The sequence below is a fragment of the Panthera pardus genome, unplaced genomic scaffold (assembly GCF_024362965.1).
Source record: "Panthera pardus isolate Hobbes unplaced genomic scaffold, ASM2436296v1 HiC_scaffold_25, whole genome shotgun sequence".
Taxonomy (NCBI): domain Eukaryota; kingdom Metazoa; phylum Chordata; class Mammalia; order Carnivora; family Felidae; genus Panthera; species Panthera pardus.
The window spans coordinates 21,676,362-21,700,968 of NW_026526821.1; the positions used below are offsets into that span (position 1 = coordinate 21,676,362).

General features: G+C 47.6%; 1 protein-coding gene across 1 annotated transcript in view; it reads left to right on the top strand.

Annotated features, from left to right (window-relative positions):
* The window catches only part of TTI1 (TELO2 interacting protein 1), a 44,537-nt gene extending 22,718 nt beyond the window's left edge, over positions 1-21,819 (top strand). Inside the window, exons 3-8 of the mRNA XM_019458526.2 lie at positions 183-392; positions 3,350-3,498; positions 6,102-6,242; positions 8,215-8,419; positions 8,694-8,781; positions 21,087-21,819. Of these exons, the coding sequence (XP_019314071.2) occupies positions 183-392; positions 3,350-3,498; positions 6,102-6,242; positions 8,215-8,419; positions 8,694-8,781; positions 21,087-21,270 (977 nt within the window). The 3' untranslated portion in view covers positions 21,271-21,819. The remainder of the gene's footprint in view (positions 1-182; positions 393-3,349; positions 3,499-6,101; positions 6,243-8,214; positions 8,420-8,693; positions 8,782-21,086) is intronic.
* The last annotated feature ends 2,788 nt before the right edge of the window (positions 21,820-24,607 follow it).

Below are 24,607 nucleotides of genomic sequence, written 5' to 3' on the forward strand. Positions count from 1 at the left end.
GGAGGAATGGGAAGGTGCCCAGTTAACAGGCAACTGGGAGTGGCTGGAAGATGAGGTTGGAGAGACAGAGGGACTAGATCATGTGGGGCCACACAGGCCATGGCAAAGAGTTTATTCTGCTTATAGAGTACCGATGCCTGTTGTCCCTGACTATGGTGATCGTTCTAACACTTTGCTTACAGCCCAGTGGTTCCCAGACACAGGTGATCTTGGACAACTCCAAGAGCAAAGTGCAGGGGAGGAGGGAAGTCATTTGAGCCAGAGACCAGCAACTCCTGAGAAAGGACTCGAGAATACCACCACGGCGGAAGACATTGAACAATTTTTGCTGAGCTACCTCAGAGAAAAGGATGTGGCGGATGGAAATGTCTCAGATTTTGATAATGAAGAAGGTAACTATTTATTTTGACTTAGCCGTTTTTTTTTTTTTTTTTCTTTTTGAAGCAGATTATTATAAGAATGAAATATCATTACAGAAAGTTTGGTAGTCAAAAAAGTCTACCAAACCTCTAGATCCTGGATCAACCTCACCATGCTAAACATAAGCATCCTCTTTTGTGTGTGTGTGTGTGTGTGTGTGCAATCTTATCCCGTTCCTTTTTGTTGCAAACCTATTTTTATATGGTTGTGGCCACAGTTTCAATGCATTATACCCTTTTTGCACTTAGTTATATAATCAGCAACTCTCCACGTTGCTATAGAGTTTTCATAATTAATGTTTTAATAGCTGCTACTAAGTATCCATTCCCCTGTGGCCAGTTCGGGTTGCTTCCAGCTTTTCTCTATGATAAACAGTGCTGCAGTGGTTGGTTCTGTGCACGTGACCTTTTCCCTTTTTTTGCATATTTCTTTATAAATCCCAGAAGTGGGATTTCTGGGTCAAGGATATGAACATTATTTTATGCTTGCCAAATTGCCTTCCAGAAAGGTTGTGTCAATTTATACCTTCCGTTCAGTGGTGCAGGATTAACACTGGTTGTACCACAACCTTGCCAACATTGGCCATTACTCGTTTCACTTCTTGCTAAATTAAGAGGTGAAAAATGTTTCTTACTATTTTGCTTGGCATTTCTTTGATTACAGGTAGGGTTGAACATCTTCCTATATGCTTTTTTCCTAACAATTTTTTTCTTCCGCCCATTGTCTGTTCATATGCTTTGTCTATTTACTTATTAGTGGGAGGAGACGTCAGTGTTTTTCTTACCTATTTATACGAAAAAGGAGAAGAGAGTTCAGGCTAGTTGAAGCTGTGGCCTGTTGTTTTATTCACAAGCTCAATCTGGAGCTTCAGGTCACGGAAGGATTAATAAATTGTTAGAATCTCCTCTGCAAATATAAAATGCCAAGTCATAATGAGCTTGGTGGTCTCAGAACTATCCTACATCGAACTGAGTCCCAAATTAGTTTGTTAGGTTGGAATTGAGCAGATTTCTTTTTCTTTTTCGGTGATCTCTACTCTGAGACTCTGGTGAACTGAAGCCAGTACTTCCAGGATAACAGGAAATCGTAGTTCAATGCGACTAACTACAGCAAGTTCCTTCTAAATAGCAGAGAAGCATCACAGGCCCCAGATAGTGATTTATGCAGAATTGAGTCATTGCCTTCCCTGAGGACAGTTTCCCAATCTGAAGTCTATTATCAGGCCTTTTCTTCTTGGTTTTATTTCTGAAGCCAACCCAGTCTTTGTTCTCCCGACCTGCACCCCATACCCAAACCCAGAAACCCAGAAGAAGGAGAGGCATCATGATCCTTCGTAATCCGGATTTGCCATTCTTGCTGGAGATTCTAGCATTGTCCGTGAATCCATTCTCTCATGATTAGGATCTTCTGGTTCTAGTTGATGTTGGCTAGGAGCAGACTGAATGAATCAACCTTTCTCCCAGTAACGGAAAAATCCACATCCCTCAAATAACATTCTGCAGTAGGTGAATTTCAAACAACAAATCCTCCTCTGGGAAGAAAAGCACAGCCTTATCACTCTTATAATTATCATTCATCAAGTACACACCAAACACTTGGCATTATAAAGAATGTCTGGCGTGATGTTGGTTTGACATGTGTTTTTTGTTTTAACCACAATGAAAGCACCTCGCGTACCTGAGGTCCCTTTCTCCAAGAAATCCAAGCACTCTACAGGTGCCTTTTCATTTATCTTTGCAGCATCTGGTAGAGATAGTGTGGCCTGTACTATAAGATTCTGTTTTTTCCAGCAGAAAAAACTGAAATGCGAAAGAGTGAAGGGAACGACGTTCAGCTCGGTGGAAATGAGCACAACTAGTAATGGGGGCTTGGGCAGGGGGAGCTGGGGGCTGTAAGTAGACAGAGGAAACATTTTCCGGATAGGGATTTTGGCCTGGGTTTCATGCAACTCCCACGTCTTTGTTGTTGTTTTAATTTACAAACTTACGCCTATCACATGCGACACAGCACTCTAGGCGATGAAAGAATAATAGCTGGTGACATTCATCATCTTTAACTCTCTCAACACGCAAATGAGGTGGGCATGCTTTGTACCTTTTTTCCAGATGAAGTAATGCAGGATGAGAGGGTTGCTAATAGGTGTGTAGGCAGGACTTGAACTGACCTCCTTTGACCAGACCCCCTCCCCGTGCATTACATTAAGCTGCCCTGCTATTATCTCTCGTGCAGCATCAGTAAGGTCTGATCTTGGCCATTAAAAGGTCTTACAGGCTGGTGGAAGACACACGAGTCCTTTAGTCAAAGAATGAACCAAGAGGAAAGAAAGAGTAAAGGACGGAGCAAGGCCAGCCCGGGAGCTGTCCAGCGTCAGAGCTCCAGATTAGAATGTTGCCCTCTTATGTTTTTATCTTAAATATTTATTAATGGAAATTTAGAAAAGAGCAAAAAACTTTGGAAAAAAATTTTTTGGAGAAAATTTGAAATGCTGTATGATCTCACGACCCCATCTCTCTTAGTATTTCATTGTACCTCCTGCTATGCAAAAATGTATATAATAATGCTCCCACTGTGTATGCAATTTTATATGCTGCTTTTCTCTTTTTAACACAATATTCTTTCAAAAACATATTCCCTGGTTGGTAAAGCCCTTGGCAAACACAAATTTGGGGGCCCTCGTGATATGTCATTGTACGGATGTAACCTCCTTGAGCGGCCGTGGAGGGGTTTCCCCCCCAGTTTTTAGCAATTATAGTTAATTCTGTGGTGAATATCTTGACTCGTAGCTTGACCCAAATTTTACACGGTTTCCTTAGGGTCGTTTCCTAGACACTTTCCCTTGTGAATGCTGTTCCCGTGCCTGAGGTTGGGAGAGTAAGTCAAAGTGGGCATCCCTCATAAAACACTGTCCCCAGTTATGCTTTCTTTCCAGAGGAGCAGTCAGACCCTCCCAAAGGGGACGAGCGTGACACCGGTCCTGATGTAGAGCCACCACTGCCAGTGCAGATCCAAATAGCCGCAGATGTGATGGAACGCTGCATCCATTTGTTGTCAGATAAACATCTGAAAATCCGATTGAAGGTCAGTGTGCAGCCCTTTCCCTGCGTTTGTGGCAGCAGGACTCGGGTTTGGTCCGGTTGGCAGTGACTGCACGGATGAGCAAGCAGCCGCCCTTATCTCCTGGTCCATGTGTGGTGGCCAAGAGAAGACCTCAGGAAGAATTTATCTGTGGGATGGCAGCCTCACGTCCTTCTGTATCGGCTCAGATGTCAAAAGGGAGCCAAGTCCCCTTTCTGGAATTAAAAACCGCAAAGTGCCGTTGGACATTCATTGAGTCTCCAAGGGAAAGGAAATCATACGCTTTGGCAGGGATATCATTTTCTGAAGCGACTTAATGCGGGATGCAGGTTTTAATCCTTGGGAGTGGTCATTCTTCCAAACATGACTCTGGCCTCTATCTGTTTCTGTTTCCATTTCACACTTCTTAGTCTTGTATCCTCGTTTGCTGGCAGTTTCCCGAGCAGCATCCCTGTCCCTTAAGTCCCTTAAGCAAGGACTTAAATTGTGCAATAGTGAAACAGGATGGTGGGGTGTGTGGGGGTGGGGACAGGGCTTTCAGAATCACCTGGAAGAAGATCACACAGCCAAGGGAAGACAACGCAGCCTGGCCCGTCCCTTCCCCATTCCCAGGCAGGCCTGAGAAACACAGCTGCTTCAGTGAGTTCCTGTTAGTGATGAGAGCGCATTGCCCTGCTTGGAGTGATGGGCTAGGAAACCCCGATCCAGGATTATCTCACATTTGTTTAGTTCCCCCAGAGACACTTCTTAGCACTCATCTCTTATTCCATTCAGCAGGTACTCTTTGAGTGCCTACTGTATGCAAGGCTTTATTGTAGATGCCTGGGTGATGCATTAGCAAAGTGTCTTCCCTTTCATAGAGGCTTTGTAGCAGCTATAGCCACACCACAGTTATTGAAATCATCAGCGTTGGAATCAGACCTCCATACTTGAGTTCACATCCCGGCTCTGCCTGTGCAACCTTGAAAAAGTTAATTCACCATTTTAAGCCTCCATTTCTTCTGTAAAATGGATGTGATGGTACCTACCTCACTGAGTTGTTGAGTATAAATATGAAACAGCCTCACACACACGTTCATTCACTTAATGTTTATTGAGGACCGCTACAGGTCAGGCAGAGGGTGTCTAGAAGGATATGAAGCCAGCATTCCTGTCTTCATGGAACTTCCTGTCTCTTGTGGAGAAAGGCAATATACAAACACACACCTATAAGGTATGGAAATCTCTGACGGTAATAAGCAGGTTCTAGGATAGAAAATAGTAATTCACCCATCCAGTGAACTTGCATTAGGAGCCTACTCTGTACCGAACCCTGTTGAATAAGACAGAGCTTATACCCTGATTTTGACCAAGTCATTGGGGAAGGCCTTTCCTGAGGTGGTGATATTTGAGCCAAGACTTAAAGGCTGAGAAGAAGCCAACTTTCCAAGGGGCAAAGGCAGGGAGATGAACATTCCAGGCAGAAGGAGGAAATGTATATCTTGGAATCAATGACACCCGACCTAATTTGCCCAGTTAGTGACAGAACTCACACTCAGCCAGTGATGGCAGTGCCGTTTCTGCTGGGCTACTCTGCTCTCCGCTATACGCCAAGGTTTCTCTTATTCTGCCTGCCTGTTCCCTCCGAGGAGCAGGCCCACTTCTGTTCTTTGTTTCTATTCCGGTGTCAGTGTGACCAGCATATAATAGGCACCAGCAGGATTCACCACTCCCATGTTGGCAGACCTCGCTCTGTCTTATTCAGACGTGCTCCTTCCCCTGTGCTGTGAAGGCTGGCCGTCTCGAGGAGGAAGGCCTACAGTGGTCATCATCGTGACCCCTGCCGGCGACACAGAGGCAGGCCAGTGGTCTTCAGTGTGCTCTGAGCTGTGGGAGATCAGGAAACATTTTCAGGGAGGGTGACAAACCCAGTTTACATTAGGCTACCCCGAGCCTCTCTTCTGAAAGTGGACTTGTATCTCGGCTGCCTACTTGGCCTCTCCATTTAGAAGAAAGAGCATGTGACCTCACCCAACATCTCAGCCTCCTCCCTTCCACCGCTCCTGCCTCATCCAGAGGCGCCTGCACCTGTTCAGTTGCTGAGCCTGACCCCAGGCAGCCCCTTTGGATAGATTCCTCTCTTTATTGCCCCAGTATGCAGTCCATCAGCAGGTGAAGCCATCCCAGAACAGACCTCAAAGCCTTTCACCCCTTGGCCACCACCCTGTGCCTGCATGCCCTCCTCTCAGGGGCACAGTACCAGCTCCCTGAGGGGCCTACTGGCCTCTCTCTCCCGCTGCAGGTCCCTCTCCCCACTCAGTAGCCAGAATGACCTTTTTAAGACACGAATTGTATCCTGGCACTTTCCTGCTTAAACCATTCTGATGGCTCCCTACTGCACTTAGTACAAAATAAGAAATTCCTAACATGACACCTTCACGGTCCCCCTCTAACCCCTCCTCTGTCATGCCGCACACGGCCCTGCCTTAGTTTCCTAAGCCCTGCAAGCCCTCCCTCCTCGGGGTCTTCCCCGTTGGCTGTTCCCACCTTTAGGAACTTCTAGGAATGCTCTTCCACTCCTCCCGTGACTAACTCCTACTCTGCCAAAATCACATCCTCTCTTTCAGGTCTTGGATGTGCTGGATTTGTGTGTAGTTGTTCTGCAATCCCACAAGAACCAGCTCCTTCCCTTGGCTCACCGGGCCTGGCCCCCACTCGTGCACCGACTCACAAATGACGACCCCCTGGCAGTGCTCAGAGCCTTCAAGGTACGGTGCTGCTGCCCCACCACTGTCAGTCATGGGGGTGGGGGTGGTCAGCACAGAGCGCAGCGGTGTCTTTGGGGATGGTTCTTTGATTATCAGATTGCAACATCACATACTTTGAAGAAAGTATAGCAAAACAAGAAAGGCACAGAAAAGAAAGTAGAAGTCTCTTATTTTGAATTTGAAGCAGAAGGAACTAGGAGATGAAAAAGGCTGCCGGTATTTATGGAGCACCCACTGTGTGCCTGGCACATCCTCACATACGAACTCCTCTCCTTACAACAACCTGGCAAGGTAGCTACTATTCCCCCCCGTTCTTGACAGAGGAGGAAACAAGCCCAGAGAAGTTAAGGGATTTTCTCAAGATCACACAGCTAGTACGTGATAGAACCCAAATCTGTGAGTTTGTGCCCATGTTCTTCGCACTGCACAGGAGTCCAGGGGAAGGGGCCTAGATTCTAGCAGTGGGCATCCTCCGCCCATCCAGTGACTTGGGGCAAAGCCCAGGACCACTCAGAGTCACGTTGGCCTTAGGACCATGTGTTCTACCTTCCTCATGGTATTGTCGTCAAGGGTAAAATGGGACTATTTGGTGAAATACTTTGGAAAGTTAAAAACCATATATATATATGTCAGGTATTATTCTCTTGACTTTGTCTTATATCAGCACATGTATTTTGGCTTATTTATTTATATCCTTCCTTGTTCTGGAACGCACGTAAGGCAACCTACAGAAATATATTTATCAGGGCAAGCTAACATAAATTAGGAGTATGTGAGGAAGATAAGGCAAGGAAAAAGGATCCGTAGGGACAGAAAATGAAGCCAGAAATGCAACTAGTGTACTTGGAGCAAGTGTTTTGGTTTTCTGTATGATTCTTCAGCATAGCCTAGACCAAAATACAAGCTTACGTTTAAAACATATAAAATTGTCAACGTTGTTAATATTTTTTTGTAAAGCAAAATATGCAAAATCACACACACACAGAAAGGGGAGGAGGGAGGTTGGGGGGAGGGGGAAGGAGGGAGGTCTTGCTAAATCTTATTCAGATGTGCTGCTTTCCTTTGTAGAAATTAATAGGTAATCTGAAATAACGCAAGTGTAGAAAAAGGAAAAGATATAAAGATGTGTGTGCTCTGAGGCTGCTTTCCCACTCCCAGACACGTCGATGACATCTGAAGTCTGTAACGCCTTGTGCAGGCCAGCCGAGGGACCTGAAATAAGGGCCTTATTCTCTGCAAAGTCGGCATTCTCTGCTGGTTATGCTTTGCTTACCAATTTTTAAAGAAGTCCTATTATCCTGTATATTCAGCCTTGTGCAGCAGGGCAAAACGTTTCAATATGTTCTGCTAGAGAAAGTTTAAAACGAGACGTGCAAAGAAACCGCCTGTTGTGGAAGATGGGACAAGGGTAATGTACAAAGGAGATGGTGTGATGGGACGGGAAAGGCCCCGACATGGCCCTGACCACTGGGTCCATGCCCCGACTCAGCCGAGGGGCCTCAGCCAACCACTGCCCTCCCAGTGCCTGCGTAGCAGCAGCTGGGCCTCACTGTTTGTGTTTGTTCAGCTAGCTAGGGTTCAAAGCACAAGCCTTTTTTCAAGGGATGTTAGGAAGAGTCAAGAGATGATCTATGTGAACTGCTTTAAGCTTTTTTTTTTTTTTTCTAACCAAAAAAGGGAGGAAAATCAAGGTATTAATCATATTATTCATCCAACCCAAGATTCCTTTGACTTATTCCCCGTGTAATCTGTATTTATGGATAGAAGCAGCCATGCCTTGGGAGCAGAGACCTCCGAATTCATAACTGTCAGAATCACAAACCACGGGCAAGGAATTAACAGCAGTAATTCTATTTTTTTTTTTTTTTTTTTTTTTTTTTTTTTTTCAAGAAGAAATTGAATTACCAGGCATTCCTTAGCTCTCTGCTGCCGTGGCGACACGCATTCACCACATTGGGGGCTGTTTCTGCAGGTCTTGCAGACCCTGGGAGGCAAGTGTGGCGACTTCCTACGGAGCCGTTTCTGCAAAGATGTCCTGCCGAAGCTGGCTGGCTCCTTAGTCACCCAGGCTCCTGTCAGTGCTCGGGCTGGGCCAGTTTATTCCCACACACTGGCCTTCAAGCTGCAGCTGGCCGTGCTGCAGGGCCTGGGCCCCCTCTGCGAGAGACTGGACCTAGGTAGGTACCAGCCTCTCGCCCCTGGCGACACGCACCCCGCGTGGTCTCGCTGCCACTCTTGCGCTCCGTGCCCGGTTGTGCTCCTCCCTCTCCTTCAGTCTCCCTCTGGCCTCATTTTTCCACCTATCTTGATGTGTTTTCTGATATGCGGGATGGAGTAAAGAGCCCAGGGCATCTCGCCTAGCTGTTCCAGTTTCAGCGGACAGCAGTGGGTTACTGCTTGTCCCAAATGAAGTCTGAGGGCCGATGCTTGTTTTGTTTTTCCTCTCCGCAGGTGAGGGTGACCTGAATAGAGTGGCTGATGCCTGCTTGATTTACCTCAGCGCCAAACAGCCCGTGAAATTACAAGAGGCTGCCAGGAGGTACGTCTGCTTGATCACCCGCATCTCTTTACGTTTGCTCTAAATTATCGATGATTTGCTAATGGCGAGCAGAGTCAAGCCACGTCTGTGCTCTTCTCTCCTCGCTCTTCTTGCCAGGTTACGATGGTTTCTTTAACTGGGCCAACTCTAGAGATGGTATTTTTACTGGACGCGTTTCTCTTTGCAAGTAACCTTTTCCTCTGCTGCAGTGTCAGCAGCAATGCCAAAGGGGCAAAAAGCAGAAAGACGGTGTGCTGAGGGGAACAAAGCACTCTCCTGGCCGGAGAGAGATCTGCTCCTAGGCCCTACTCTAGTGACCAGGTGACCCTGGCACCTCTCCGGACCTCAGCTCCTTTGTGTGCAAAGCAAAAGCCTTAGGTTACTGATCTGGCAGTAAGATGGCAGAAGTGGCTTCACTCCACGGAGCATCTTAACAGCTGTCAGGTGCTCTAAACCCTTGCAGAGTGTACACAAAATTGGGTGTGTACGAGCAGACACGTAGGTTCCTTTTTCTAGGTAGAGTCCACAACATGCATCTGATTGTGGAGAACTAATAGTTCTCCCAATAACCAATAGTTAAACTCCATGGACTAATAGTTTAAAAGGCCTTTTCTGGCTCCGAAATTATGTGATTATAATTTCCAAGAGTTGTGCTTGTTCGAGAATAGCTGCGACACCTCCAGTGGAAGAACTCCCTTTCCTTGAGTCCCAAAGGGCTTTTCTCAAAAGCTAAAACCAAGGACATCATCAGTCCCCAGACTTGAGACCAAAAATGTACTGTGGCCCCCTTTCCCCAGCTCTCCATCCGTCGGGAGAAAGGGGACCAGAGTGGACTTGCTATCTCCTGGGTGTCTGCAGTTAAAACAAAAGTTGGCCTCTCTGGCCTGGCTCTGTGTATTACCCTGGGCCCTGCAGCTCTGGCTCAGAGCAAATAAACAGTCCCTCCCACTTCTTAGGCTTCTAGAAACGTGTCCCTGAGTTCCCTTGGTGGGGTAGGAGTCATCTCATTCCCTGAAGGGCTGCAAGGCTGCTCAGACTGTGAAATGAGGAAGGCTGCTTGCCCCTTATAAACCTTGCAGTCTCTGGGAGTGATGGAAATATCTTTTTGAATTGATTTATTGTCCTTTGCAATTTTTTGCTCTTGATTTCCCCAGTTCCCTTTTTTCTTTCTGTCACTTCCCCGTCACTTCCCCTAGGCCCAGAATCAGTCATGGTTTCTGGAGCACAGGGGCGCATCCCAACCAGCTTCTTATCCTCAGACATTCTTGTTCCTTAAAGAACCAACTTAGGGTGAAAAGAGTCTCCCCACCCCCCCAACACACACACCCCTGGCTGTGTTCCTAAAGCTAATGGTGCTGATTTCAGGTACAACCCAACAACGTAATAAATTCATCCTGAAGCTTCTGTGTGCCTATTACAACCAAGAGTCACAACGATCTGACTTTCACATTCTCTGCCCCATTCTACTTTTTCTGCATCCACCCCGTACCTATCCTTCAAGTTGAGAACCATCAAACAGGCTAATATTCGCAATTCATTATCTTTTCATTTCTAATTTTCTTTTGTGCCGCTAAAAGCAATTAAACCTGGAATTGGACCTTGCTGAATTTTGAGTTGGTATTCAAGGTGCCTCTGGAGGAGGAAAACGCAGCCAGACCACTTGACTGCAGTGCCTTTGTTTGCTCTACCGCATTCCATTCGGGGTTGAGTCAGATGACCTCCCTCTTGCCAGGCTGGGAGGGGAGGAAGTGCAAGGTTGATTGGTTCACAAACACATCATCTGCAAACTTATTTTGAAGTCAAGGGAAAAAAACCAGTGTTGTCCTTGATCAGGAGCTGATTTGGCATCTTGATTCAGAAACTAATAAGCTCTCTAAATGGGAAAAGAAGCCTGAGACAATGGGAAACCTGGTCTCTTTGTGAGCCTCCTTACTGCAGGAAGAGAGGCGGGTGGCTGGGTACTGAGACACTCATGCCTGCAGGGACTGATGAATCAGGTCCCCTAGCTCAGCAAGTGGCCCCATCTTCCATTCAGTTGTCTGTTCTTCATTTTTCTCTTCCCTCACACCCTACATCCGTTCCAGAAGGGAAGCCTGTCCACCTACCTTGCAGAATTTCTCTTCAGACTGTCTATGTCTCTTCACTTCCAAGCCACCAGGCTAGGCCACCCTCACCTCTTACCTGAACAATTGCAGAAGCCTCCTCGCTGCCCTCCCCCCTCCACCCTGTGCCCACTCCTGCCCCTCTGTATTCCCCCCACACAGCAAGCACTGACACCCGCCGCCCACTCATGGGAGAAGGGAAGGCTGTTGTGTTTGTTGCCAGGGCCCAAGGGGGAACCCTATAGCCAGAGGGTAACAGAAACGCAGTAAAAACCAGAGCTGTCCACAGATGCCCCAATGCCCCGGCTTCCTTGGAGCTGGTGAGTTTCCGACGCGGGGTGGATGACCAGCTTCATTTGGAAGTGGCCCCTCTGTCTGACACGGCTGGTGAGGAAACAAGTGAAGGCCGGTGGCTGCTCTGAAAGGAGGTAGGTGAGCAGCTGTGTTAGGGGGGATAAGAATTTTCCTTCTGCTGTACCCTTCTAGGTTCTTTGGCTGGTCTAATAATTGATACAGGACAGATTAGTGGGAGATAAACACTTTTTTTTTTTTTAATTTCATATATAAGGGAGCCTTATAAAAATATGAGACCCAGGGTCACATGGGGCAGTTGAAGCTTCCTTGCCATCCTGAGGAATGGTCTAGGGGCCGGGGCTTCACAAGGGGAGGGAGCAGGGTGATCCACAGGACCTAAGATCAGGTGTTTGGTAATTAGATGTTTGCCCTGCCATACACCTAGGTTATTCTTATGAAAAGTTATCTCTGGTAATAGTTCTTTTTCTGGGCCAGGCTCCCTATTTGAATTTTTTTAGGTAGTTAATGGAGAAGTAAAAGTTTTTCTTGAAACTGCTGGGTCTTGATTCCCTTCAATCTCAAGTCAGTTCACACACCAAAGTGGCACATTTTGGGGCAGCCTTCTCTGTTCCCCTTCACATGTCTGTGAGTCCAGCAGGTCGGGGCTGGGGCCTCTGAGGGGCGGCCTCCCTAGCGTTGGCATGGAGACAAACTCAGCAGTTCCATGAAAGTTCCTCTTTGTGTGCATTATGGTTGGCTTTTTCCTCCCTCCTGTTTGCTTTTCCTGGCTCCAAAGGATGACCAAGCCTGTGTTTGCTTTTTTAATTTGTCATATTAAATAGAGCCTTTGTGGCAGGCTTTTACATCCAGGCTGTAAACTCTAGAAATGGAAATTGATCAGGGGGTGGTTGATATAACCAAGGCTGTAAATGCTAAGAACAGAAACGCCATTCCAGTTTAATGCTTTTATCTAGCGAATGTGCCTTGTAAGGAGGGGCATAAATCTTGCAACTTGGGGGAGGGGCGGGGGTAGGGGTACGGTAGAACCTCACTGTATATTACCACTAGGTGTCACTGTTAACTGGCTATGCAAGAGAAATACCAGCTCCCCCCAGTCCATTTGGTTAAATAACTTCAATGGGTAACAACAAGTGAGCAAATCCTATTTGGGGTGTCGGAGAAGGGGTCAGCCTACCCACAGTTGTAAACAGGGCAGTGTCCCTGAGGGTAAGTATTCGATTACAGATAACAGGTCTGTGTCAGCCATGCCCCCCGCCTCCACCATGGCAGAGGCAGACTCAACTGATTTAAATTCTCCAGTAGCCCCAGAAGCCTCTGAGATCTCTCCCGGCATGCAGTGGGCCTCCACAGTTCTGTGCCTCCCTGACCATGGAGCTTTTCCTTCCCATACATGAAAGGAATCTGAGATGAGAGCACATACCCCAAATTTCTGTGTTTTTCCTTAAAGCCTGTACATGCTGTCAGCCTGATTCAACTCAACTCTGTTAAAACCATACTCTTTGGGCCTCTCTCTCAGCGTCCTCTGAGGCTCCCTGTCTTTTGCAGGGAGGACTCAAATCATCCAATAAGCCTTCCACCCTGGGGCTAAAAGGAACAATACCTGTTCTGAAAAAGATGAAGAACAGAGCTTTTAGGCCACTTGTTCTCCACCCCCAGTCCTGCCTCTGCCTGCCAAGCGCAGGACCCAGGTGGGGATGCAGGGGGCCAGCAGGTAGTGACTGGCGGGTGCACCCTCTGATTGTACAGGAACTGAATGCTGCGGTCCTCGGTGTGGTGGTGGTCGGGGAGGGGGGTACTGTGGGTGGGGGTCCCCTCCCAGCTTCCTCTGCATAGCCATTGTATATAAGGGCATGGGGCACCAGCCTTGGAGGTGGACAAACGTAGGTTCAGATCTTACTGACTCTGTGACTTTGAGCGAATGACTTCGTTTCCTTGTGCCTCATTTCCCTCCCCTATAAACTAAGGGTGGTGATAACACCTTCCTCCCAGAGTCATTGTGCACACGAGTTACATTTATACGTGAGGGAGACCACTCAGCCAGTTCAGTCATTCCACTGACCAGCTGAGGATCTGTTGCGTGCCAGGCAGTGTTCTAGGCACTGATAATAGAGGAGAGCATGAGAGAGGAGGCCTCTGCTCTCACAGGGCTTGTGTTCTGGAGGTATACTCATGTGTATATACACACCTATGTGGGATATATATAAATACATTAGATGTATGATGCTTTACATGAGTTCCTGTACATTTGGGCATGGCGTTTCTTATAAGTCTGCTTCATCTTTACTGAACTCTGAAGAGAGTTTTTCACCCCAGAATGATCTTTTCATGTTAATTGTGCCACATCCCCCTACCACCCTCTGTGTGAGAAGTCAGGACCAGGTTTCAAGGTTCATTTACTGGCTGACTTCCCTGCTTTCTTTCTAGCAGTAGGATCCCAGCCCATCAAAGAACCAGCCGGTGCCTTCAAACCCTGGACGAACACAGACTAGCACAGGCTCGTTCATTTCATCCCCGTCAGAGCCCAGCTCCTCTCTTTACCCACACTTGGGCCTATTATATTTGAACAGATCAGGAGCCACCGAGGTGATCCGTTAGTTCAGCTGAGCTTGAAATTAGCAGCTCATCCCCTTAAATGTCGTGGGCAGTTTGTTTGAGCTTGGGCTGCAGAGCTGTTGTCCCCTTGGGTTGCACCCAGCGTGGAAATGAGGGCATTCCTGATATTTTTTCTTTTGACACTTGATTAATAGTTGACAAATCCAGACCCAAGTAGTTAGCTTTCCTATTATCCATCTTTTGACAGGCATTGCTGCGTTTCTTTTCCAGGCTCATTGTTCTAAAAATACACTCAGATCTGAAGCTGTTCACTGTGCATATATAGGCATGATTTCCTGGTGTCAAAGATAAGAGACATCTGCCATGCAGATTATAAACAAAGTGGGTTGCTGGGTTTCAGATCTGAAGGTGGGGACCTCCGTGCTACTTAAATCAAGTGCTGCGAATCCTTTCCCTGCTTCCTTGGTGTTGTCATGTGATTGATAATTTACCAGGGTCAACCATTTTACAACCCGGTGGGAAAGGCAAGTATGGGGTGTGCCTGCGCGTGTGCACGCCAATCCTACTGGGTTGGGAGCCAGGATCACCTGCACAGAGTAGATTTCACACATCAGACTGCCTGGCAAACCGGAGGGTAGCCATTTCCTCACTTTGCAGCGTCCGTGGTCTGTCCCGAGCACCTAAGAGGCTGCCGTGAATGTCATGATCTCAGTCTTGAGTAAAGTAGCCAGGAAGATGGCCTTGGTTGTCTTATTATATGTGTGTTTATTCACAAGATTTTTTTTTTTTATTAACGAGCCAAGTGTACCGTGTTGAAAGTTGAAAGATTGCAAAGGTGAATGCCGAGTTAGAGGGAGCCTCGCGTTGCTGCTCGGTAGCAGTGGCACCGTGGACGAGTCACTTTACTTCTCCGAGCCTCTGCTCCCTCACCTGCGAGACTCGAGCAGGCATATCTGTTACCTTCCACCAAGTCACATTATTGCCAGGATTCAGTAAACTCGTGCATATTATATTCTTCAGCAGAGAATATCAGCTCATGGGAAAAAGTAAGTAGTGGTTGTTAGCATTATTTAAACTTCTTCCTGATTCCAAAAAAGACCTAGGGTATCTTATCAATTAAGTGTATGCAACAACAACAAAAAATAATAAAAGGAAAAACCCAACGTGACGCCGGGGCCGAGGTTAACATAGAAAGCGCACACCTAGAGCTCAGCACCCTTGCTGGAGATGGGCCTTAAATGTGGCTCTCCTGTCCCTAACAGACAGCAAAGAGGGCAATGTATATGTTGTGCAACTTCCAGGCATCCCTGAAATAAGAAAAGAGGGAGAAGAGGGCTTTGTAGAAAAAAGCACAGCTTTCCTTGGTCCTGAACCCTAAGAAAATTTCTCCATGGGTCATCTTAGAAGAACACTGAGTACTGTTGTGACTAATATCTCTAACGCCCTTGCAGTGAATACACAAGTATACTTCCTAGAGCTGTTTCTTCCCCGCATCCATCAGCAGAGCCTGCTGGCTTAGTGCCAAAGCGTAGGTTCCAGGAAAACAGTCTGGGCGGGGGAAGGGGGTGAGGGGGACAAAATAGGTAGGCTGCTACAAGATAGCTTCATCTTTCAGGGTTTGCACCTTTGTGGTGGGGGGTGGAGGGGGAGTGCTGAGGAGCAGGGAACACCGCATGTGGCCTGAGTCAGCCCCCTTGGCGCTCTGGCACAGGGCCGCTTTGAAATCTGCGCACCTAGCAGCGGCTTCGTAGCCAGGGGGATCCAGGCCTGCAGGGGGCCTGGAGGCAGGAGAGGCAGCCAGATGGAAGGGGCTGCTTTTAAATCCTGCCCCAGTGGGATTTAAACCCTTCTAGGTTCTGGCTTATTTTTGAATTGTCTGTAACAGATTGGTCCTCTCAGTGCCATATCTTTTTAAATATGCACAAAGCAATGGAGTCATTCCACTGCATTTATGATACTTTGTCTTGTGGTACTTTAGGGGTACGATTAGCATTGTAAGCTTCTACTGGTGTTTATGGTTTTAAATCCCGTCCCTGTTGCATTTAAATATTTTTATTATCGGTCTCTGTGTGAGTATGCGAGATGGAGTTAGATCGATAGATGAATGGTTTTGAACAGGTAAATATAGTTAAGTCTAACGAGTACATATAGCTGCAAAGGTAATTGGTAGTATTTATTTGGAGAGTAAATCGTTGCTCCAAGTCATAATCCTCCATTTCCAACATTTAGAAACAAAAAACGACCTCCTCGCAGGAGAAGATAGCTAAATTGAATAGCAAGAAAGGACAGGCTTGAAATACTGGTTAACCAATGAACCGAGACCCATTAGAGTAAATTACCGAGATAGAAACATCACCCCACTGCTTGCTGGCTAGGACACGTCGACACCCTGAGCATCCATTTGTTTAAAAGGAAACACACACAGCCTCATTTGTAGCATCAGCATGTACTGAGTCGTGGGAGAAGAGATGGCCAGAGAAGAAAAGAGTGTGGAGGTTCTGCCAGCGAGGGAATAGCAGGGAAGCTAGAATAACTTTGTGGGTGTGCCCACTTTCCGACGAGTGAGTTTATTTTCTGATTGCATTTAGTCATGGCTGTGTAGCGACAGCCTGTATCATGTTCCTAAGGAGACATCCCTGAATAACTTCTTTAGAAGCCCAAAATAAATAAATAAACAGATCACAAAGCCACAAGTTCTTTACCACTGGCACTTATGCAGACAGCTCATGAGAGCATTTTATAAATCCAGAAGGAGACAAGGAGCAGCAGATCCCTCAAGCAAGTAATTGACAGAGAAAGAATAGCCTGTCACCCAGGAGGGCTGGAAGCTCTGCATTTCAGTTACGGTTTATTTAGCTCTACTGGGCCTCGATTGGCTGGCGGTTTTCTAGAGCGTCTTTAGAGCAGACGTCGTCTAGACCGAGGGGACACCCTGTAATGTTTGCATCTGCAGCAGAGGGCTTTCTTTGGGGTTTTGCCACTGACCCGTTGCCCGTGCTTGAGGACCACTGTGGACTGCTGGGGCTGGAAGGGGCCATAGAACCGATGTTACTTAGAGAAGCAGCTTGCCGTGCCCTCCTCGAGTCCTTCCCCAGCCCCACCCCACATGGGACGCCTAGTGTGGTCCTCTCCACAGTACACTACGGGCCTCTGTGATTAGTCTGTTCTCCGCACCCACATGGGGAGCCCCGAGGCCAGAGCCTTTGTCCATCTATCATTGTATCCCAAGCACCCAGCCCGGCGCCTGGGCTGGAGCAGGTGCTGGGAAACATTTGGCAAACCACAAGGAGATGGTCCCCAGCCCCTGCTGACCGGATTCTGGTAGCACATTGCTTATGTCCCCAGGCCACCTCGCCCCCTGCTTTGTCACCGGGAGCGGTCCGCTATTGATCATGAAGGAATGAGCCGCTTCTGTGGGTTTTGGTGTCTGGAGTTTATTAGGTACTTGCTGCTGCCCGTCAATTGTAGATAGGGCTGGAGTGCGGGGAAATGGCTGCCTGCATGAAGCGAAATTCAATAAAACCGCATTTTAAGTGAAAAATCAGTATAAACACCAGGCTTCTTTGCCATGGAAACAGAGGTTGCTTAGAAACTGCCTAACGGCAAGTTCTAAATTTTTTAAAGTCAAGTTATCATTTAAGCTACACGGCCCTACAGGTTATTGAGAGATAATCACTCGCCTCAGGACACTCGGAGGCATGAGGCACAGCTGAGTGCCTCCCGAAACTCTGGGGACCAGATAATCTCTTGATAACTGTGCTCCCTGGAGCCACTGATTTGGGCCTAGGGGAAGGAGAAGGAAATTTTTGTTCAGGACTTAAATGGTGTACATATATATTTTTTTAAGTGTTTCTCTTTGGGTTTGAGAAAACGTGGAGCTGGCCATTTGGCATGTTCAACAGCCATCTCTGCCACGTCTCACGATGTATTAGGAACATTTTCCAGGCAGTTGCCCCAATCTCGTCAAAGCAGAGGTCCTGTCTTTGTCTTCTGGCTTTGGATGACGCACAAGGGCTTTTAAGGTCTTCAGCTTTGGGCTCTTCACTTTCTGGGAGCCCCTGTCCCCAGCTAAGGATGGGCAGGAACCAGCCCCAGGACAAGCTGGTACCAGAGTTTGGAGCAAAGCTGGGCCACTGAGCTCTCAGACAAGACCTGCTGGATCTCCGCTCGGCTCCCAGGGCCTTAAAGCGAACAAGGTCCAGGTTCAGAATGTGTGTCGGTGTTTAGAGTTCAGCAGGCTGCATGTCTTTGGCCGAGCAAGCGCACAGCTACACCTGCCAGCACCTGGTTGCACAGCGTGGCATTCCCTCCCAACCTCAGGCGCACAGAGGGCAAAGAATACTGCATTCGCTTCTTCCTGAAAATGACGGGCAAAATTAGAACACCATCGGCTGAGAACTGGGACCCCCACCAAGTCAGTAGGAAGGAAATTACGAGTGAAACAAAAGACAAATGTTTTGCCCTTTTCAGAGTGTCTGAGAAGGTTCTGTGGTGTGGCGGTGCTGCTGAGGTTGGTAGTGATAATTATTCCTTAGACACACACATACTCTCTGGAAGGAACAGTGTTTTCATTGTATGCCTCAAAGTGTTTTCCTGCACCTCATCTCCCTTAGAGCCTCGCAACAAACCTGTGAGGAGGGTGGGGGTGGGGGCTGTGATCATCTTCCTTTGGAGAAAGAGGCAACTAACTTGCTCCAAGCCGCAGAGGCAGGAGAGGGAACTTGCGTCGCTGCCTGCCATTCTGGGGAGTCCACCCATTTAATAGCTAAGGAAAGAGACTCAAAATAATTCTCCCAAGAATTTGGCTTTTACTCAGTAAAAGAAAGTGAACTTCGTATGCACGCTTTCTTTGCCTCCCTGTTAGTATCTTATTTACGAGTTCTCACAGGGTTGGGTTAAGCATCTGACTTTGGCTCAGGTCATGATCTCATGGTTTGTGAGTTCGAGCCCCGTGTCAGGCTCTCTGCTGTCAATGCAGAACCCACTTCGGATCCTCTGTCCCCATCTCTGTCTCTGCCCCTGCCCCACTTGTTCTCTTTCTCTCTCTCTCTCCAAATAAATAAATAAACTTAAAAAAAAAAAAAAAGGCGTTTTGACAGGGCAAAGAGAGTGGCTTCTTTCCTTTTCCTTTCCTGCCAGAGAATACAACATCCACATTTAGCATGTTAAAAAGGACTCAAAAAGAACATTGCAACGCTTTCATGCCATGTAAGTCAGAGCCGAGCTCTGACTGACGTGGGCTGGGCTGGGGCACCACTTCGCTGGGTACTGCCCGGATCAGAATACTCCTTCGTGTGCCATGCTGTAGCTTGAGAAATTGTTCTAGTCCTAGAAGGAGAAAAAAAAATCACACGAAACCATTTGCATTCTGACAGTCTTTGGCACCAGGGAAACCTGTCAACTGTGTCACGTGTAAATAGAAATCAGCTTCCCATTTTTGGTGTGTTTTTTCATAATTTCCCTTGCCACTCTAATTATCAAAGATATTTTTGTTTTTAAACAAAAATTGTCTCCCACGCAGGCCCATCTCCTTTCTGCGGTGAAGTGGAAACAGTGAATTAGAATATTCTAACCACTTCTCCAGCAACCACTGCTGAGATTATAAGCACAAGATTATCCTAAGTAAAGGAAACTTAAATTGTCTAGGCACAGACCAGGCCAAAAACCTGTTCAGAGGGTCCCCTCCCACCTGCCTACCTTGCCTCCTTCGCAGGTGTCTATTAAACCCAAGGAAGAAAGCAAAACTGGCTTCCCCAAAGTAAAAGCCAAATCCCCTGAGGGCACGGTTTTTCAGATTAACAAAATTAAAAACAGGATTTAGCTCCATTTAAGTTCCCATTTGATGCCCAACAGTATGGGAAAGGCTCCTAGGGATGGTCATCAGGAATAACATGTGATCCATCCAATAGATACTATCTACCCTATGACTGGGTAGATGGGGATCGCATGGGCTAAACGCTGTGTAGGTCTGGATCTGTGTCTTCTCATTTAAACCTCAGCAAAACCCTGAGTGAAGTACATCCCCAATTTTTAGAAACAAGGCATTTTTAGAGACTGAGAGCAAGACAAGTTGAAAAATCTCCCACGGCCACATAGCAGTGATGCCTACGACAACATGAATCCTATTGGTAATGTTCCCTAGTCCTTCCTTGGTGGTGAGCAGCTGGCCCCTCCTTTAGATCCTTTTATAGAATGTAATTTTCCAGAGAGATCTGTCATCTTAAGTCATTAGTGTGCAGTGTAATAGACCACTTAGCTAAATACAAGAACCTGTCGGGTGAAGTACTTGTTGAGAGCTTACCATGTGCCATCCCAGGTGCCCAGGGTATAGCGGTGAACCCAACAGACATGGTCGTTGCCCTCAGGGGCTGTATTGTGAGGAAGGAAGATGGACAGTAAGTGCTGGGAAGGGTGTCCCGAAAGAGAAAAGGAGGGGGCAGCCACCTAAACAAAATGGTCCAGGAAGGTCATCTTCTCTGAGCATGTGCCCTGTGGACTGAGATGGGGAGGATGGCTCACGGAGCTGCCCAACTGAGGAGGACCTTCTCCTCCCTGAGGTTGAAAAGCCAGAACCTGAACCACTGCGTCAGCCAGGGCGATGAAATTTATACTTGGACTGCCCAGTGCGGTGGCCCTGGGCACCTGGTTGGTCATTCAGAAATGGGATATGAGGAGATAAGAGGCAAGGGTGTGGCCCCAGAGTTCAGCGCAAGTTGAAAAGCCTCACCCTTCGTGGGCATAGGGTGTTAGGTGGCCCCGGCTCCTTCAGCTCTGTCCCTGTCATGTGGAGGACACCAGTGCTCTGCCTCTAGACTGGCCTGGCTCTGTCCGTTCCTGCCTCAGGCAAATAACTGGGTCTGATCCCTTTATGAACATGTGCAGACTACCAAGAATCCTTGGCTCTTGGTGGCCAGAAGAGGCCAGCTACCCAGTTCAGCAGCAAGCTGGGGGGCCAAGGATGAGGACCCGGAGACTCAGGAGTGTGAGCCTGAAATGAGGGGTGGGCCCTGTCAGTTTTCTTTGAAAACGTCTGCTTGACACCCCAGAACTTAACTGGATTCTTTGCCAAGAGCTTGTTTGATGTCAATATTGTTCTGCTCAGACTAATTACTTCTCTGTGTCAATGGATATGAAACTATACACTTTGGGACCATCCTAATGGCCCTGTCTTATGAACTAAAGTGGGTTTGCTGTGCTATTCGAAGGGATTTGATGTTATTACCAGTTTCATCTTCAATAGCCCAATAAGCAGGCTCTTCTGTAGAACACCAGCCTCTGTCCCTTCTCTCCCCTCCCTCGTGACCTCAGCCCACCATCCCTTCTGTCTCTCCACAGAGTTTTCCTCCACCTGATGAAGGTGGACCCGGACTCCACCTGGTTTCTCCTGAACGAACTTTACTGCCCGGAGCAGTTCACACCTCCCCACCCCAGCCTCCACCCTGTGCAGCTGCGGGAGACCACAGGACAGGGCAACCCCTATGCGGCCAATGTGCTCCGCCTGCTCCAGGAGCTTCAGTGACCCCACACACATACACCTGGATACAGCAGCATCCCCCGTCCCCGCATGCGGGGCCGACCCCACCCTGGCCCGAGGCGGTGGCACGGCAGCAGAGAAGACTCCGAAGGTGGATTAGACAGCCGATCGATTTATAAATTGATCGATCACACAACTGCTTAGAAATTGGATTGAAGGAAAGTAGCTGACTGTTATTTATATTTCATACCTGGTGTTTTCAAATGACATTGTCTGGCAGCTCTAAGGGCTTAACTCCTTCGCTTACCATCTCCGAGGCCCCAGCTGCCTCCTGGGCCGTGCCCGCCACATCCTCCCACATCGGAGAGCCTCAGGACAGGTGGTGGGGAGGGCCTCTGCTGCGCACCGAGTGTGTCCCCCCGGGCATCTGACGACCATGTGGAAGTACCACGCATCCAAGACTCTTCAGAGCACAGCCCCGCATCACAGACGCGTGCACGTCCTCTCCTCAAACAATGAGCTGGAGCCAGCTCATTGTACCTAACCTGTTATTTGGAAGAAGATGAAATAAAGGCACCTCTTGGACGAACAGTATGATCAAGAGCTCACTTTAAAGTTTGTTATTTAAATTGGGTGATTTTTAAGAAATGCGTTTAAGTTCTTAAATGGATAAGGCAGAGCCCTGGTATAAAATCCAAGCAGCACAAAACAGAAACAGTGAAAAGTCAGTCTCCCCTCCTTATTCGCCAGACATCTGGTTTCCCTCTCCAAAGACAAACACTCTTGACAATTTTTTGGATACCTGTTCAAGAAGAGATTGATTATTTTTTACTGTTTATTATGGATAATAGTATACAGCAAGCCCTGTGTACCCGTAACACTGTTGGACCAGTCACCAGCACACGGCCAGCCTTCTTTCATTGCTACCCTCACCCATTTACCTCCCCAGCCCATCCAGTCCCTGGAGTATTTTGAAGCACATCCCAGATGTCCTATCCAAACCTTTTTTTTTTTTTTTAGTTATTTTTTTTTTTAATGTTTTTTAACGTTTATTTTACTTTTGAGACAGAGACAGAGCATGAACGGGGGAGGGTCAGAGAGAGAGGGAGACACAGAATCGGAAGCGGGCTCCAGGCTCTGAGCCATCAGCCCAGAGCCCGACGCGGGGCTCGAACTCACAGACCGTGAGATCGTGACCTGGGCTGAAGTCGGACGCTTAACCGACTGAGCCACCCAGGCGCCCCTTTTAAGTTATTTTTGAGACAGAGACAGAGTGTAAACAGGGAGGGGCAGTGAGATGGGGAGAGAGAAAGGATCCCAACCAAGCAGGGTCTACACTATCAGTGGACAGAGCCTGACGCCGGACACAAACTCACCAACCCTGAGATCATGACCTGAGCTGAAATCAAGAGCCTAACTCTCTGAGCCAGTTAGGCACCCCCAAACTTTTTTTTTAAAACATAAACCCCAATAGCATCATCACACCTAAACGAATCGGCAGTGACCCTTTCACGTTGTATGCAATTAGATGTTTACGTTTCCCCAGTGTGTTGAATCAGGATCCAAATAAGGTATATACATTCCTGTTATCTGTATGTCCCTTCATAAATCCCTTTTAATTTATAGATCCCTTCTCCACCTCTCTTTTCTTTTCCCGCTAAGTTTCTGTTGAGGAAATAAGGTCATTTATCCTACAGCATTTCCCACAGTCTGGATTTACTGATTACATCCCCGTGGGGGTCATTTCACAGGCTTCTCCCGTCACCTGTATTTCCTGTAAATGGGAAGGCAGAACAGGAGGCGTGATCCGGTTTGATTGTTTTCATTTTTGTTTTTGGCAACACTCCTCCGTAAGTGGGATTATTTACTTCCATCAGGAGGTGGATAATATCTGATCTCTTATGAGATTGGCAGTCACTGGTCATCCTCGCCTGGATCCAGTCACTCGTTAGGGAATGCACAGTAGTGTTGTTCGGTCCCACCACACCAGCTTGCTTTTAGCTAGAGTACTTGTGTAAAGGGAACCTTCCCTTCATCAACCATGCAGTAACCTTGAGGGAGTTTATGTAGAAAGGCAGGGTAAATACTCAATTTTTTTTTTTAGCTGAGGGATTTAAAACACAGATTATGTAAATTTAGGTACACAGCCACAGACAGACAGACACACACACACACACACACACACACACACACACACGTGCTGAAGGATCCTACAAATGATGAATGCATCCTTACCAGATGCATGGTGAGGCACCATCTAGATAACTTCTCCAGTGATGCAGATAATCCCCAAGCTCTATAAAACCCAGAAGGCAGTTGGCATGGAGACATATTGGAGCAAGGGCTCCCAGCCAGTCTGGAGAGGCCCCTCATTTCTTTTTAGGGTCTTTCTCTGCAAGGGCAAAGGATGTCCAGCTTGGGTCTAGGTGGCAGCAGCCTGACTTCTGGTCTGGGTCATCAGGGGCCCTCCCTCTCTTTGGGCCTCAGCAATCCCGCCTGCAGAGTGGAGAGAATGGACCAGAGAGAGAGAGAGAGCTTAATTTGGGGGATTCTGGGTCCCTCCAGGGGGAATCTGATGACAGGACCCACTCTTCCCCCATCACTCCCAGGCACTGCGTCCTCCAAGACCAGTCAGGCACCGTCTCATTGCTTACAGGGTCTGCCTAGCTGATCTCACAAATTCTAGGTACAATTCTAGAGACTTCACCTATGACCCCGTGGGGATCCCAAGTGAAGAACCCCTGAAAGAGAGAATTGCTTAACTTTATTCCACTTTAAAATTCTGAGATGATTTCCTTTGGGAAGGTGGGGGTGGGGGGGGGGGGGGAATGCCCTCTAATTGAGAGTACTGTAAAAAGATTCACAGCATTGTTCCTAATTCCACCGGGGACGCAAAGTGAGAGGCTAATTCAATCTCTAGGTCCTGACAAATGAGAAAACAGGTCAGAGAGGTGGTGTGACTTGTCATGTATTTCCAGGCTTCCAGTGCGATTAAAGTAGCCTGCCTTCCCAGGGCGCCTGGGCAGGGCAGGCCATAATGGTGTGCCAAGAGGGGCGGGGGGGAACACGCACACACGTCCTGTGCCGTGATAACACGTGGGCTCTCGGGAGGCTGTCCAGGAGATAATCCGCGTGGGAGGACTTGCCATGGTGTTCCAAAACCCATCTCCTCCTCAAAGAGTAAAGACATCCCGAGTTGCTTTCGTATTCCTGCAGGCAGATTGTTGCACTTGATTAAAAAAAGACAAAACAAAACCTTATTAGAGTGCCTCTCCGGTTATTATTCTACCCAAGCAACTTTAATTTGAACCCGTCCAGCTGACTCATTCCAGTCCTTGTTTACGTGGGCTTCTCAAAGCGATCGTTGCCCCCTGTTAAACCC